Source organism: Erpetoichthys calabaricus, chromosome 5 (assembly GCF_900747795.2).
Source record: "Erpetoichthys calabaricus chromosome 5, fErpCal1.3, whole genome shotgun sequence".
NCBI lineage: Eukaryota > Metazoa > Chordata > Cladistia > Polypteriformes > Polypteridae > Erpetoichthys > Erpetoichthys calabaricus.
In genome coordinates, this window is record NC_041398.2 from 82,677,527 (window position 1) to 82,695,996 (window position 18,470).

At 38.6% G+C, this 18,470-nt stretch overlaps 1 protein-coding gene across 1 annotated transcript in view; it reads left to right on the plus strand.

Annotated features, from left to right (window-relative positions):
* Nucleotides 1-18,470, plus strand: part of LOC114651761 (G protein-coupled receptor kinase 4-like) — a 286,039-nt gene that overhangs the window by 195,535 nt on the left and 72,034 nt on the right. Inside the window, exons 4-5 of the mRNA XM_028801713.2 lie at nucleotides 681-758; nucleotides 4,551-4,651. Coding sequence (XP_028657546.2) covers nucleotides 681-758; nucleotides 4,551-4,651 — 179 coding nt within the window. The remainder of the gene's footprint in view (nucleotides 1-680; nucleotides 759-4,550; nucleotides 4,652-18,470) is intronic.

An 18,470-nucleotide genomic window follows, 5' to 3' on the forward strand; every position in this document is an offset into this window, starting at 1 on the left:
CTGTGTTGATGAAACATGTAGTTGGGGCCTCACAGCACAATCTTGCCTATGGCCCCAAAATGATTCGAGCCTGCCATGCCTGTACTTACAGGAGACGGAAGAAGCTGGCTGGTGTGCTCTGCAAACTAACCTTTTTTTTTAGAAAAAAAAGAAAAGTAAGGTTAGGAGGATATATAGTGAAGAGCAGTGAGGGGTGCAAAAAGTAAAAAAAATTGTATAGAAAACAGAGTTTAAAGAAATATCCCTGTCAGTGATATAATGGCCCTGAGGAGGCTTCAGGAGAGAAAAACAAGGGCTGCAAATGTAAAAAAACAAATTACAAAAAAAGATAGAAACGTCTGTGAAGAAAGACATTTTGTTATTTTGCACTTTTTCTCATTAATGATAAAAATATGTGTTTGATTTTCTAGGAGAGATACACTTGTGTTTTGCGTTTGCAAGATGTGGACAACTTTCTCATTGTGTGTTTTTCTCATGAATAGTTGAAAGTGATTTCTGTGATGAAATATTTAAATAAATCATGAAAATTATCCTTAAGTTTTAAAAAAATCAAAGTTTATTTTGTTTTTACCATATTGCCCAGCTCTACCTTAACCATTTGGGCATGCAGCATGGCACTGTATACTGTGGCTATTTAATATTTGACCACTAATGACCTGAATTCTTTGTCTTTTTAATAGGCAGAGTATGAAGTGGCAAATGATGAGAAGCGCAAAGACTGTGGTTTAAATGTTTTAGACTCCTTCTTTAATAATGGGGTGAGTAAGCTATTTATTTTAATGTGCATTTTGCTTTTCTGTTTTTTTTATTTTTATGACTTAATAATGTAACATTCTAAATTACTATTCCAATTACTATTCCAACAGGGAGACAGAGCCTATCCAGACAGCACTGGGTTCTAAGCAGGAAGCAAGGCTAGATGGACTATCAGTGCATATCAGGGCCCCCTCACGTACACACTCATGAGACTAGTTTAAAATCTCCAATTAACATAAAACATACAACTTTAATATGTAGGAGAAAACTTTGAGATTTAGGGGGAAAAGTGGAATATCTGGAGACATACCCTTGGGAAAATGTACAAACTGCACACACACAGTGATCAGGCCTAGGATGCAAAAATAAGAGGGTAGATTCAGGAAGGAGTCCTAACTACTGCACCACTGTGCTGCACTTTTTATGATTTAATGTAGAATAAAAGCAGTATTTAAACATTACCACATAAGGAAAAAGGAAGTTTTTTTTGTTTTGAGGATAAAATTGGGTATTATGGTGATACAGAGGTTTGAGGTTCAGAAGATTGACCTTGAATCATAAGCCGTATCATTGTCTGTATGGAGTTTGCACATTCACCCATTATAAGTGTGGGTTTTTTCCTACATTAAAAACTAGCACAATGTATTATGAAGGCACACTGAGTGGTCACTGGAGATGACAGGCAGCAGCACTTACCACTGGACCAGCACACTGCTCAATATGGTTCTTTCAATTTAGTTTAGGTAAACCCTTCATATTTGCTTAATTAATTTTCAGAGGTCTGAGGAGAAAAAAGTGTCAAACCTGTAAAAATGTATTGAGTCATATCACACATAACCCCTTTTAAGTTATAACACTGAGGATGGTTTTATTGCCTATGTCCGAGGACATATTGTTGCTGCCTTTCATTTTTTAGCAGTATGCAAATGCACTTAACACAGCATAAAAACTCAATCAAGTCAAATGGGAGTTTAAGTTGGGAAGAAGGCAGAAAAAAATCCTTAATTCAAACATTAGCACTTCTCTTTGGTTAACTTAAAATTTGGATACTCTTCTATAAAAACTAAATCTTCTTTAGATCTTAAAAAAGAAAAGCTACTTAGATGGAAATCTTTACTGCCACCTAGTTCATAGTAGCTTTTTGAAACTTGAACAATGTAGATTATTTCCTGACCCTTCCTTTTTGTCCTATTTGGAAGGGTGCAAAACACCAAATCATGTATACAGATGCAGATCTCTTTCAAAATCTCCTACAACTGGTGGCACAGTGGCGCAGTGGTAGCGCTGCTGCCTCACAGTAGGGAGAGCAGGGATTGTGTCCTGGGTCCTCCCTGCATTGAGTTTGCATATTCTCCCTGTGTACGTGTGGCCTTCCTCCCACTGTCTAAAGACATGCAAGTTAGGTGAATTGCTGATGATAAATTGGCTTTAGTGTGTTGTGGGTGGGTGTGTTGTGTTGTCCGCCCTGAAATGAACTTGCATCCTGTCCAGGGTGTGTTTTTGCTTTGTGCTCTGTGCTAAATGGGGTAGGCTCCAGTCCCACCGAGACCCTAGTCTGGGTTAGAAGATGACATGCCAATTTCCATTGACTTACAGATTCCTCTCTTAATTAATTAATTCTCTTTCTTTTACTTGACTTAGTCCTGCCAAAACTGCAGATTCTTTATTAATGAATATCCATGCGATTTCAACAGGGAAGGTAAATGATGTAAAAATACAACATGTTTTCTGTATTCACTTGAAATAAATGCATTGTTTGCTATTACTCATCAAATATAAATGGGTTTTGCACTAAAAAAGGTTTTGCACAGTAGCTGTAAAATCTCTTCTCTGGAACTGGAAAATAACTCATGGCTGGCACCTACTGTATAACCCTAAACTGTATAAGTCGGTTAGAAGATGGGTGCATGAATGGCATCATATATAGTTCATCCTACTTAAAAACAAGGCATTTGTATTATAAATGGAAAGTTGAAATAATGTGAAAAAAAGTAAATCCGCAGGTGGAAAAACTACAGTTTCCCCCACAGTGATTGCCAGATTTACAGGGTCTGCTCTTGGTTTACAATGATGTGCTTTGTGTGATTATCCCATGTCTATTAAACTGTGCAGCTAGCCAGCTATACAGTAAATAAAGTTTACAAAGAGTCTATATTCTATTGTAGAAATATTTCAGTTTATAACATAATTCATTCTTTAAATGCAGTCTGCATTGAAACTAATAATGTTTCACTGAAATGGATAAACCCTGTTGTGATGTTTGCAGTACATATTCAAACAAATACATGATACACTAAAACACACATCCTCCAGTTGATGAATATTTAAATGTGCAGTATGTAATTAAATAAATGCAATTTTCAAATATTTTAAATAAGTTAAGTCCTGCCTTGCTCTTCATTTTGCTGAAATGTCTATTTTTTCCTTGTTCACCCTGAATCAAATTAAGTGGGTTTGTTTATGGAATGATAAAAATGAAATACAAGTCTGCTTATTTTATGGAATCCATCTGTGAATAATAAATTGCACAATTTTTTTTTTTTGCGCACATATGTTTACTTTATGGAAATGATGAACATATTCTTTTGACTTAAGAGGAGAGACAGAGGGACATACAATTGCTAAGTTTTCTGGGGCAGTAATGGCAGCACAGAGCAATGGCAGTTCAGAATGTCACAATGCTGTTTCAGAAACCCTAATATTACAATTTGCTCAGTTTTACAGCTTTAACTTAACTCCCAATGTATGTAAAATTAAGTAACAACACAATTAATTGTACTAGTCAGTTTGATAAAAGCTTATTAAATGTGTATGTTTCAGTGGAGTAGGCTTTTCATATATAGTGTAAGCATATATTAATTAATTTAGTTGCGATTTAGTTCAAGTTGCGCCTCATGCACCAGTTCCTGAGTATATCTGCACACCAATATCTTCTACTGCTTCACTAAGAAATATTGAGACTTTCAGAATTTTAATTATGAGATGGGTACAGTTTACAAAAAAAAAATCTTTCACCATATTTCCTCACAAATAGGTAAGCTGTTAAACTCTTAGACAAAGATCTCAAAAAAGAATACAAAAGGACAACAGGACAAGTCATCGTCAGGGTATAAAGCAAAACCTCAGGAACAATGTGCTGTGACCTGGCAGGTGGAATTATTCCACCTTAATACCAGGCACCGCATATATCCAAGCTGAGTGATACACCTTGTCATTCACCGTGTTATTAAATGTCTTAGAAAATTTTTCAGTGTCTTTTGCCCAGTATGTTGACTGAGTTTGGCATTAGTGCCAGTGATTTACACTTGTCTCCATTTGCAGATTATCAATTATTAGGAGTTCACTCACTTTGAAACAGGAGCCAGTTCTTATTTACATTTTTATTATATTCCTATAATGAAAAAATGAAATGTGTTCATTTAAAACCAATGGTTTATAAAAGTAAGTGGTAGGTTTGAATAAACAAGAATTTCATACTAAACATATAACTTTTAGATAACTAAATTAGGTGCTCATAAACTTTCAAACCACATTTTTGTATTTCATGAGGCAGTATGCTGATTCTGTTTTTAATTTGATATATCTTCTATATGGATAGCACTGAAGTTAGTCCAATGCCTCACATATGTACCTATGAATGTAGATTTCATTCCTGGCCCAGTCAAGGTCATTGTAGAGTTTGGACCTTCTCCCTACATTTGGATGTCTAACTTTATTTCACTCTTCTGCCCAAACTTGAACCCAACTTTGACTACTATTATGCTTTCTTCATTTGTCCTCTTTTCTAATTTTAGTCGGCAGCCCACTTACCGGAAATACCTCAGGAAGCAGTTCAAGAATGCAGAGAGAAACTGGAGCAGAGTCCATGTAAAGAGCTCTTCAAAGAATGCACTCGGTATGTACTGCTTTTGATTAGCATATATCAAGTATGCTGGGAAATAGAGGCCTTGCGTTGAGGGCGCAGAGATTAAACAGCTGCTAAATGGAGGCATACCCTGTGTTGTTTGTGAACACATTTGGAGAGAGCCAAATTTGCGGGGCTGGTGGGGGGGGGGTTGTTTGGGGGGGTTGGGTGTCTTGTTTTGAAAGCCAGAGAATGTCTCTTAAAGGTCAAATTTGATTATCTACCACAGACTGTGACTTGACAACTTTGTGGTGGAGGCTTACTTTTGCATATGTAGACTGTGATAAAACAAAGACCCGTCAACTGTAGAAGGTGGTTATGAGAGTGACTTTTAAGCTAGGCCTCCCACAAGTTTCAGACAGGCTTTGTTCTGAGATAATTTCAGAGGTTTACTGTTGAATGACTTACCTTCTGCCCAAACAAATGGATGACAGGATCTGAAATCAAAGAAGTGGGGAAAAAACAGCAGAAGGTGTATGTAAGACAAGAAACTGGTCAGCCTGCCCAGTGGTGCAAACACAATGTGTATATCTTTTTCAGACTACCTAACAAACTTCCTGAACTACGTGAAGCAGCTAAGTACATAATTAGTATGATTTACAGTATGCTTTCTTTTGATTATGGCATCTGTGTTATCTGTACAGGTGACAGTACATGATTATTTATATAGATTTATTATGGATGTTATCAATCGACATCTAGATGTCAGGATACCAGTGCTCATGTTTAGAATAGCTGATCTGAATCTCTTTTTTGGGATAGTTAAGTATACTTTCTGTAAGGAGGAGCTGTATTTCCTCCCATTGTGGAAGTTCATCTGTGTGTGTGTGTCAGCCTTTCTTTCAGGAAATTACAGCATTTCAGAAATGAGGGTTATGTTGTGATAGTATTGACCTAACATGTCTTAGGCCAGTCTTCCCTATATAGCTTACTAAGCATGGTGTAAAGGGTGATTGTTCACCTTGTCATATGTGTGTTCAGTAAATTATACAGTACATGCATGTGTGAACAAAAAATGTAATTCTTTGTGAAAATGGTTCAATAGGGGCTTTAAAATAAAAAAATACTGTGGTTGATTTACCCTCTTGGGATGGAATTAGCAGTGCTCTCTGACATTTCAAAGAAACTGGATTCAGACCCCAGCTCTTAACACTGCCCATAAGGAGTTTACAAGTATTCCCCAGGTATTGTGTTGTTTTCCTCAGACATGTAATTTCCTCACATATCCTCAGCACATGAATTTTAAGTTAACTGTGAATGAGCCCTACATCAGTGGTTATGGGTGTCAGTTTGCCTTGAGACAGACTGGCACACAACGGTGAATATGAGTATTTGTGTGAGTGTGCCCTTTAATGGGCTTTTACTCCATCTTACACACGATGCTGCTGAGGTACCATCAACTCCAGGCCTCCATGACTGTGAAATAGGATTAACCTCCTTAGACGTATATTTACCCCAGGATAAATGAGCTAAAAATGAAGAATTTTTTTCAACAAGCAAAAATGTTATTATGTGTAATAGAAACTTGTAAATAACAAAAACGTCAATATAACAACAATTGGAAAGGTATGTTGAGTGTACACTGCTGCACTGATGCAGATTTAGTAGTCCTTTGTGCAATATGTTTTGAAACATTCACCAATGCACAGCCCTGTGTAGCAAATGGATAGTATAAACATGTTTCTTAGCACACTTTTCTTATATTTTTTTCTGCTGCTTGCACATGAAAGGGTAGAATCACAACACCTGGACTGCACGACTGACTCACTCCTTGTGTTACTGCAATCTACCCCAACACAAGGCTTAGTGACTTCCACTTTTCCCCTGACATGAACATTGACAGATGCTGCATTATGAACAGTGCTTAACAGGCTAATGTCTTGCTTTTCGTTTGTACTTGATTACAATTATTTTGCCTTTTTTTACCGTATGCAGCTACTGTGGCACTACGGTGAAGCTTCATGCGACTGAATTCACTGAGCAGTTCAGTCGTACAGGGCCGTATCATGGATCAGTTTCACATTCCGTGTCAACACCTGATGACCAGTTCACATCGCCATCATTCTCACTTGATATAACCAGTTGTTCAGTTTCAAATCATTCTAAAACTGTCTTTATATCTTCTAGTTTGCCACTGTATTCATGAATATTTACTCTAAGTAACCTCAGAGTTACCGCAAAGTGACAATAATGACATGATTATTTTATACATTAGATGGCAGTGGAATACTGTCCCAGGCTTAACACTGTAAAGCGTTTCATTACTCAAAACGCAGAGCGTTTACATAGAATTCCAGGTCCAAATCACACTCGGGGTTACACCAAGAAGATTAAACAGGTTCGTTAAATGAATGCTTTTAATAATTTTGGTTAGTGTGACTGAAAAAGAAGACCTCAATCACTTTAGAAAAGGAGGATTTCTCATGTTGTTAAGCTTTCAGGAAACACACTGGCATTAAATGATGGTCATTATGCTGAAGAAAAATCTCTTTGTACAAAAGGGGTGTAGTAACAATGGTTTCTTCAAATGATGATGTCACTACTTAAACTCTGACACTAGCATGGTGCTTGCCATGGTTTTACTAGAGCTTCACCGCTGCTCCACCCTTTCTTCCCTTTTGTTTTCTTTGCTTTTAATTTTGTAATTATAAATATTTCTGTTGTTTGAAAGCCAAAGGGGATGGGACTGCCATTTCTGACTCATTTTCAGGTGCTGCCACAAATCATAGCACACCTACCTGAGGGCAAATAAAACAGAGGTTGGCAACAGCCTTGCGCTCCTTTTCAGGTGTCAAGCTTCTTTAACCCTTTGAATCCTTCCCTCCTTGGTGTTTTAGCACTATAACCATAGCCTCCCCTGCAATTTTCAACTATTTTGTAAACCAAATATGTTAATGATGATAAGCCATAATGATATAATAACAGAATGATACTATAGAACAAGCTACTTCACCTTCATTCTCACAGTTTTCCTCATTTTCTACTGTCCATGATAAGGACATTACGCCACAAGTGCACTTTTGAGTAATATGCTTCAAAACACTTTTTAATGCTAGAAGCAATGCACAAGAATATTCACATGACTTACACTGTCTTACAAGCAATTGCCACACATTTCCCTTTCTCCGCTGGGAACCCGAACTCCAGGGATAGAGGCAGGTGACGAGTTTGACTCGGGCAGGAAGCCTGTCACACCATAATGCAGATGCCCTAAGGCAAGCTCAGGGAGGAAAGATTTCTTCTGATTTCTCAGTTCTTAGTATTATTAACATTAGTTTACTTTGTTTAAATGTAGTACTGTGCTTCTTCTATCGCAGTATTCAATTTCTTTCTGGTTTTTCCTTATGTTTACTTTCAGGAAATTTTAGGAATCATTTTAAATGTATTAGTTCATTTATTTCTGGATTTCTTGTTCCTTTTTCTCTTTTTTTGTTAGTATTTTTCCCTTTTGCTTCTGGTTATATAATGTTTGCTAGTCAATCATTATTTACTTTGTAGCTCATTTTAGGTGTGATTAATTGGACAATATTTCTGTGTTCGAGTATTTATACTTTCACCTTCTCAACCCCATTGGGGTTGTATTGTACCCTACTGTCAATCGTGCTGTATTAGATTCCAGATTTGTTACACCCTGAAAATGGAAATAAACCATTTCAGCCAATGTGTGAATGCATTCGTGAATCAATAGACAAATTGAAGCTGTCTGTGGTAATATGACTACTGGTGGCCTAGCATCTGTGTTTTCATAGTATTAAAAAATTTGTGGGGCAATGTGGTTCTCCATTACAGAGTTCTGAAGTGTGAAAATTTGTGTTTTCTCTTCTTCACATTCTGTCAGTTTTCATTTTTGTTTTGTATATTTTTTAGGCTCCTTTTAAAATGTATTTCAATCTGAAAACATTCTGTGTTGTTTGTTGGATCGGTGCTGCCATCTTGTGGATATCTCTGCAATGCCGGTGCAGCCATATTGTTTACTTTTGCCATTCACATGACATATTGTATCATCAGTCATCCCTCACCCACCCCTTATAAGGTGGAGGTATATTATAATCAATCTCCAAACTTTTGGATGCACTTAAAAAATACAACCATTTGTGTAGTTAGGGGAGAATAACACGAGTTAATGTGAGAACCTTTTCGCTACATTTCTTTTGACTTCAAGTTTGGCTTTGACAGTCGAGTCTGACAGTTTTTCTTGGTTCTCTGACTTAAACTTGTGTTTTGACAAATGTTTCTACTTGTTTCTTTTGGCATTTTCCATCTCCTGATCATTTTTTTCCTTTCCTGTTACCTCTGGGCACTTTTACTCTCCAACTAAGTGTCCATAATGTAAGAAAACTTAAACACTTTGTTACTTTAAATATGTGTACAGTAGTGAATTATTTTCCAGTACAATTGCTTTAAGCATCATCTGAACCACACCAGCCATGGCACATGACTTTAATTTCTGACTTGCCATCTTCCCGATAGTTTCATTAACATACTAGTAGTAACAGACTGCTTCTCAAAAGTTGTACTTTTTTGTAGATTAAATAGTGAAAAAATGAGCCACTTATGAAAGAAAGGTTTTAGGATGTTGCACTTTGCTCCATTCTAGCCTCTGACTTTGATGTGTATCATTCTGAGCTACTACTGACTTTGCTTTTGTCTTGTCCTTGAAAATGTGTCTGCAATTCTTCTACTCAGCATCCACTCAGTAATGAATATAACAATTTAGGGCAGAGGTTATTAAACTTTTTTTCTTGCAACCAAATTTTGTTTTTGGCATGTCTTCGCGACCTGCAAATGCCTCAGAGCATCATCTAGGGGATCCATTCCCCATGTTCAACTGCTGCCGATCATCATCTGCCTCCCTTGGAGAATCATTGTCAGTCTTCATCCCATTGTCCTCTTGGACAATCACCAACATTGCCATCCAAAGTATTCCATAAACAATCTGCGACCCTTTCTCATTCTGTACTATTGCAATTCACGACTCACCATGAGCCAAGTTCAGACATCATGCAACCCATAGTTTAGGAAACACAGAGACTAGGTTTGTGCATGTGTGTGCCGTAAGCGCTTTATTTTGGATTCTCAGGAAGAATGAAAACATGTTCATGCTACATCATAAAACTATCAGTTTCCATCACAGATCTGCTTGATCATGATAATATAGATTTCTGTTCTCTAGTTCTTTGTCTCTATTTTGCTGAAAGAAATAGTCTTCCACTTTCTGATCTTAGCATGGGTGTGAGTGCCCAAAGTAAACTTTGGTTTGTCTAAACATTATAGCCTCCATGTATCTCTAATTTTACAGTGATGTGAATAAATTCTTTACACAGAGAAATGTTCGCTTCTTGTTTTGGAAAGTTTCTTAATATTCCTCTGTGATAAAATGGATAGTGTTTAACTATAGCAGACCTGCTGTGAGTTTCAGGACTGTGGACCTCATTCACTCACAAAATTCTAAATGAACCCCGTTACCACTGGTTGAGTGGAGGAGCGTCCACTGTAGCTAAACGCACCATACCTCACATCAGAAAATCTGCCTATGGGCCGTAGTGAATGAATTCTCTCAGGTCACAGTGACCTATGTCCTTAGTGTTTACAGTTATGATTCAGTAATGTTGCCGGTTTGGCACAGAGTAGTGTTTATGGAAAACACTTTCTTCCTCTCTGGAACAGCCAGAGTAATTGAGACATGGAGAATTTCCTTGTGGTTTGTTTCTGTGCCTCGATGACGTGGGCAGCCTTCTTCCTGCACAGCCAGTTCTGAGAAGACTTGATATTCTTTGGAGAATATGTGCTTCTTACAGGACATTCCCTCCTTCGTATACATACAATGCCCTTCAGTTCATTTTGTGCTCATTAGATTTTTTTTTGCATTCTTTCATTACAAATTTGATTAGTGTTGGCAGGTTCTAACATCTCTTTGCTTTTGAGCCAATCCATTTTAGCCTTCTTTTTTAGCATCCTGCAATATTCTAAAATAACATTTTCATGTTTTTGATTATGATAAAGAATAATGTAGTGTTTATTCTTGGACATTCTGTAGTGTACTTCAGTTGTAAAGGTGTCTATCCCCGTTGATACGTATCAGATTAAATGAGATTTTTTATTATGTATTGCACAAGGTTATATGAAATTATTATTGACCAAAAAGTCAATAGTAAAATGAAAGTTAAAATGATAGCCAATTAGAATTCTGCTTTATATGTTAGTCAATATCCTATTTGTTATATTAAGGTGTGAGGCTCGTTTACAAGAAAAGTATATATAAGTTTGGATAAGAATGCCATACTGGTATATATTCACTTCTCCAACCCTCAATCAATGGCCAGACTACAACATGCACAATATAAAAGATTTACAATCAGCAGAGAGAGGAGAGAGGGCATATGAGGAATAGCATAAAGTTCAAAACCAAACAGGAGACATTTCCTCTCTCAGTGGTATTGTTAGACTTCTAGCACCGATGCACTGTTACCTTTCCTTCCTAAAACATTTCCCTTTTTCAGTGTCTAGTCCCACTACCCACTACCCACTTTCCCAAAGATAATTTCCAGTATAGCTTTATACAGTCATCTGTCCATCTTGTCTTTTTACCTCCTGGCAGCATGTAAGTAAATTTTGCTGCTTATCCTCGGATGTGTTCAAATCACATTCCTGTTATCTGGCTGCCCTGCCTGTGTTGTGCCTTTGCTTTGTTTTGCTAGTTATATCCTATAAGCAAACCCTCATTATACTTCTTGTAGTCCAGTGCACACTGTCAATAAAAATATTTTTGGCTTTCTATATTACATTCAAAAACATTTTTCACAACCCCCCAGACCCCCCATACCCCAAAACCTTACATTTTCAGCTGTGTACTGTGAATTTAATTATAATTCTTTCTGGCTGTTATCAGGTTGGATGGGAAGCGTCGGTGCACAGCCATTTTAAGATCTCTCCAGAGATGTTCAATTGGATTCAAGTCTGGGCTCTGGCTGGGCCACTCAAGGACATTCACAGAGTTGTCCTGAAGCCACTCCTTTGATATCTTGGCTGTGTGCTTAGGGTCGTTGTCCTGCTGAAAGATGAACTGTCACCCCAGTCTGAGGTCAAGAGCGCTCTGGAGCAGGTTTTCATCCAGGATGTCTCTGTACATTGCTGCAGTCATCTTTCCCTTTATCCGGACTAGTCTCCCAGTTCCTGCCTCTGAAAAACATCCCCACAGCATGATGCCACCACCACCATGCTTCACTGTAGGGATGGTGCCAGGTTTCCTCCAAACGTGACGCCTGGCATTCACACCAAAGAGTTCAATCTTTGTCTCATCAGACCAGAGAATTTTCTTTCTCATGGTCTGAGAGTCCTTCAGGTGCCTTTTGGCAAACTCCAGGCGGGCTGCCATGTGCCTTTTACTAAGGAGTGGTTTCTGTCTGGCCACTCTACCATACAGGCCTGATTGGTGAATTGCTGCAGAGATGGTTGTCCTTATGCAAGGTTCTCCTCTCTCCACAGAGGACCTCTGGAGCTCTGACAGAGTGACAATCCGGTTCTTGGTCACCTCCCTGACTAAGGCACTTCTCCCCCGATCGCTCAGTTTAGATGACTGGTCAGCTCTAGGAAGAGTCCTGGTGGTTTCGAACTTCTTCCACTTACGGATGATGGAGGCCACTGTGCTCATTAGGACCTTCAAAGCAGCAGAAATTTTTCTGTAACCTTCCCCAGATTTGTGCCTCGAGACAATCCTGTCTCAGAGGTTTACAGACAATTCCTTTGACTTCATGCTTGGTTTGTGCTCTGACATGAACTGTCAACTGTGGGACCTTATATAGACAGGTGTGTGCCTTTCCAAATCATGTCCAACCAACTGAATTTACCACAGGTGGACTCCAATTAAGCTGCAGAAACATCTCAAGGATGATCAGGGGAAACAGGATGCACCTGAGCTCAATTTTTAGCTTCATGGCAAAGGCTGTGAATACTTATGTACATGTGTTTTCTCAATTTTTTTTAATTTTAATAAATTTGCAAAAATCTCAAGTAAACTTTTTTCACATTGTCATTATGGGGTGTTGTGTGTTAAATTCTGAGAAAAAAAATGAATTTAATCCATTTTGGAATAAAGGCTGTAACATAACAAAATGTGGAAAAAGTGATGCGCTGTGAATATTTTCCGGATGCACTGTATATTCATCATGTATGTGAATGTCCAGATGTCAGTGTTGCTCTGTTGTCAATGCATCACACATTGGTCACTAACTGTTGGTTTCAGTTTATCATTGTGCAACAGGATATACTGTAATGCACACTTCACATTTATTTTTTTCAAATTGTGAATCAGTAACCTTGTAGCTCATGAATGCAAGGAAGCACATAATGTTGCTATTTTCTGGTACTCAAAAACCTCAGCCTCCACTAAAGAAAAAGTCTTTTTGCTAATTTGTCACTGAGCAGTTTCATAGTGACTGTCACAGATAGCCTGCCTTCTGACAGTTAGTCTTGACATCACTGGAGAAAAAAAAAAAACTTGAGGTGGGAGGCCTAGCTGAAGTATCTATCACAAGAATGAAGACGGGAACAATTCTGGCTCTAGATCTGAGAGATCACAGAAATGAACCAGTACTAAATAAAATCCCTTAGCCAAATAATACTGAATGCAGCTACGCAAGCAGGGAGAAAGACCTGAAAACAATAAGGAATAGTAAGAGAAAAAAAAGAAATTCACCAGTCCAGAGCATTTTTTGTAATGTGTTGCTTCTGCTTAAGAGAAAGGAGCAGAGAAGCCAAACGTAGATACCAATGCAATTCAAAAAGCCTCTTCATACTTGCCGGCAAACAGGCACACACAAAGACATAATTCCAGAAATGGTATTTTCAGACTCAAGGAGGTCTAAAACATCGAGATTTTGTCTCGAAATGGAATTTTTGGAGGATTCCAATACTTTCCCTATACTTCGTATACAAGAAAGTCAGAGCGGTCTAAAACATCGAGAATTATGAAAATCTCAACATCGGATCTTTGGACGATTACAATGCTTTCCCTATACTTCGTATACGAGAAAGTAAAAAGTGTATGTGTGCTTCTTCCACTTTGTGGAAAAGACACCAGCAGTGTGATTCTACTGTTTAAAAGAAGCACAGAATCTTGTAACAGAAAGAACAATTACGTATGTAGAAAATTGTTTCTTCAGTTATTTCCTGGCCTCACACTGCCCACAAACATCTGATGCATAGTAGTCAGCATTGCTACCAGTGGTGTGGTGTGCAGTTCAAGTACTGAAGTGTGCTTAGTCTGCATATTTCCAGGTTATTGTGGCTTGTTCTTTTTCGTCATAAAGCCATTCTGTTCAAAACCTGAGGTGCTGCCACTACAGTGTAGGCAGTTCATAGCTAATAGATTTGTGGCTGCAAGGCTTTACTTATTGTTTAAATCTGCATCACTGTATTTTGTCAGATGATGATGATGTATGTCAGAGGGCATCACAGTGATCTGAAGCCAGTCAAGACAGACCAGCACTAGCATCCCATTGTTTGATTAATTTTTTTTGTGACATAAAATGTGCATGAACCTGTATGTCCGTCAGTCAGTCATTGTCCAACCCACTATATCCTAACACAGGGTCACGGGGGTCTGCTAGGAGCCAATCCCAGCCAACACAGGGCACAAGGCAGGACAAATCCCCGGGCAGGGTACCAGTTCAGGGCACACACACACGCACACTAGGGACTATTTAGGATCGCCAATGCACTAACCTGCATGTCTTTGGACTGTGGGAGGAAACCGGAGCACCCAGAGGAAACCCACACACACACGGGGAGAACATGCAAACTCCACACAGGGAGGACCCGGGAACCCAGGTCTCCTTACTGCAAGGCAGCAGCACTACCACTGCCTTGAACCTGTATGTTTTGGTAGTAATTAATAAAAGAGGGATATATATTATTAGTTAGGTATGTTAATGGTCAGCACATATAAGGTAAATTCTAGTATGGCCCCACCAGAATTTTCATGCTACAATTGTCAACGAACAAATGTAAAAGAGAAACAAAACACAAAAGCTACAAAACTAATAATGGCGGGAGAAAAAAAGCCTAACAAAGAAATAGCTTTGTTGGTGAGATTTCCCATCTCCTTTATTTTGACACTTTTTAGCGTTAGAGTGCATTGTTTTGATAATATCATCAGTCTCAGTGATCATCAACTTTGATCCCCTTTGGTTGTACATTTTCTACTACCGAATTTCAGGACCTGCTCTTAACTAGACTAAATTACTACACGTGTGTGCTTGTAGACTAAGGTAAATAATCACTGTAGGGCTAAGCTTACCAGAAAGGCAACAATCTTTGGAAAATGTGTAAGCTGTTGAAATTCAGTCTCTTGGCTCTGCTGCTGAAAAGTGGCTGGAGAAAGAAGGTTTAACTTCATGGTTCCTACTTTCTGGATTTTTTTCTCCCAATGACTTTAGCAGCCCTAAAGGGCAACTTTTTTTTTCTGATTTTCATTTTAAGACTCGTCATTATACCTGACAAGCTGACTGACTGTACTCTTTAGCCTAAGCGCTGGCATAGTCGGTCTGCTCCCACTTCTGTTATTGTAGGCTTATCCTAGTGTTTACTGGATATCCCTGTGCTTAAACATGTGTTTGAATTACTGGGGTTTTAGGTTAGTGATGTTTTGCTTTAAATTATTTTCTTTTGTGCTTATATAAAGTATTTTGTATTAATAGGCTCTGTGAAAAGCATTCCTCAAGTCACTTAACAACTTGAGTTCTGTCTTGTGTTCATACAAGTTTCATCAGACACCTGCTTGATGACAAGAATTGTACAGCATATATGGGGGAAATATTTTTTTTATATATCCCTCTTCTCAATGGAATATTTCAGAACCCTGAAATGTCCATATTCATTTTGCATAACAAATGCCATTCTAGGCTGAGCTATTAAACACGAGTTTTAATTAATGTGACAATAGCAAAAGTTCTCATATCTTTGCTGAGGTACTCCTTGTAATCATTCATTATGGTAAAGTCGCTTAATGGAGACATTTTTATATAAGATAGAATAACCTTATCAAACCTCCTGTATTTTGCTGAACATTTTGGCACCATATTGTTTAAAAAATGAGAAGCCACTGAAAGTTGAAAATCAGATGAGAAGACACTTTAGCAGTACCTACAGTACTATACCTGCAAGCCAAATACAGCATAACAGAAAAATCAGTGCAAATGTAAAAAGTATGTTCCATAATCATTTTACTTAACATTATATACATTGTAAATGAAGTACAAGAGTTCACAATGCCATAACAGAAATCCACATTTAATTGATGTTTACAAGTTTATGTTGATGTGTTTGGAGACCCCACTGGTATGCAGAGAAGAAATACAGCAAGTCTTCACCAGCTGGATGTGGACACATGAACGGAGATGACCAGGGTTCAAGGGTCTCCTTCTGAGTCGACAGCTTCAGAACTAGAAAAGAAGCGTACCGATATTTGAGTCTTTTGGTCTTTTCACAACCCTCTTCTATGATCAGATTGGCTGTCCAAATAATCACACCTTTGACAATGGATTTATTTTTTCCAACTCATTCATAACATTCATATCCTGATGCTTCTAAGGTATTCTTTGACCTCCTGTGATCAAGTATTGGATTAAATAATTTTAGTAGTGGATGTATTGAAGGATTTTAGCGACACTGTGACACAATCAAACCTCTAGTCTTAAAGGATTATTTTGGTATTTTTCAAGTCAAACTTGCTTCTTCACAGTCATGATATACATTCATTTTCTGCTTAATGTTGTGTTTTAAAGTGAAGTGTTCTTTATAAATTTTAAAAGTACCTGTCTGTTCTTGCAGTTTACAATGTCGCTTTAGGGTACACAGGACCATAGGGAGATAGAAAGAGCCTTAACACCCTTCAAGGCCAAAAGAGAGTGGATTCGCCCATTATTGACATTGAATGTTGATGCCCAGTTGTGAATTACCATCTTGTATCTGTAGACAATTAGCTAATAACTAAAAAAAAGTCATGCAGTCGCTTATATTCTTTATACAAAAGCTTTTTTCTTTACTTTTCAAAGATACTATATGCCGCCAGTGGATTGTTAAAGCGCACATGTGTTTCAGTGAGAAAGACTATTGAGCTGGCATGTAGCCAGGGCTTGAAGTGTACCTGCTGCAAATGGTTGAGGCACCTTGCATTTTGACAGCAAACAATTCCTCGCCCCCACTATCCCCCCCATCCTCATGGCACCTTCTTCTATATAATATTCTTCTGACAGCTCACTCAAGACTCTGAGGGGCATTCACACACCTGCTCAATTAAGAAACTGCATAAAATTTCAAACACCTTGTAAAGAGGACTGAGCAGCCTACAAAAAAAGAGTTCCAGCAATTATTTGTACGCTTTAAACACGGCTTGTAAAAAGCCAAATTAAATTTTATTAGTCACATACAAAATTATACATACAGTACAATATATAAAAGGACATATATAAAAGGACAACAACAATAATACATTACTTAAATATCAAAAATCCATCCATTTTCCAACCTGCTGAATACAGGGTCACGGGGGTCTGCTGGAGCCAATCCCAGCCAACACAGGGCGCAAGGCAGGAACCAAACCCAGGCAGGGCGCCAACCCACCGCAGGACATACACACACACACACACACCAAGCACACACTAGGGCCAATTTTGAATTGCCATTCCACCTAACCTGCATGTCTTTGGACTGTGGGAGGAAACCGGAGCACCCGGAGGAAACTCACGCAGGGAGGACCCGGGAAGCAAACCTGGGTCTCCTTACTGCAAGGCAGCAGCGCTACCACTGCGCCACCATGCCACTCAATATCAAAAATCATGAATAGAATTTTAAGTATGTGATAAATAACAGTTACTGTCTATCCATCGATCCATCCATTATCCAACCTGCTACATCCTAACTACAGGGTCACGGGGGTCTGCTGGAGCCAAACCCAGCCAACACAGGGTGCAAGGCAGGAACAAACCCCAGGCAGGGCACCAGCCCACCGCAGAGTTACTATCTAAACAAGTAAAATCTTAAATAAGTTATTGTAAGAGAGTTAGCAATAGGGCATCATGTAGATCTAGACACTTCCAGATGCAGATGGACTATGGGAAAAGCTCCTCCTCGGTCTCTCTGAACTGGGTTTAAGGTAGTGGTAGCATTTACCTGACCACAGCCATTGCTGGGATGGCTGGTGTCTCTAATAATTTTCCTTGCCGTGGTCTGATAACACTTGATATAGATGTCCTCGAAGTTATGAAGTGCACACGCAGTGATGCGTTCAGGATACCACGCCATTCTCTGTACAGCCTCTGTAGAGGTCCTGTTGCGTGTTGTTCCCAAACCATGTAGTAATACCTCCAGTCAGGATATGATCAGTGGTGTATGCGTAGAAGTAACCAGGAAGCATCTCTAACATGTAATCAGGTGACAACAACTGTACAGATGTTTCAGGCATCCATCCCATTTATCCATGGCAGAGTCATGGTACAAATGAAGCCTATCCCATTGATCATCGGATGGACACATGGCAGGAACAATACCTGGATGTTCCACAGACATACACACTACAGGCTGAAGTTTAGTAAGTTCAGTACAGATATTTCAACATAGGCAGAGTGGGCTCTTATTCCAGCCCATCAGCACCAGGTTCTACATGGAGTCTGCGTATTCTCTCAATGTATCTATGGATTGATGGGCATCAGTGGTAGTGAATTTACTCACTAAAAACATTGTGCTCAGTTCTTTTATCAATAAATTGTCAGCAAGAGTGACTCATCTTGCAATAAAAAAAAATCAATAAGTG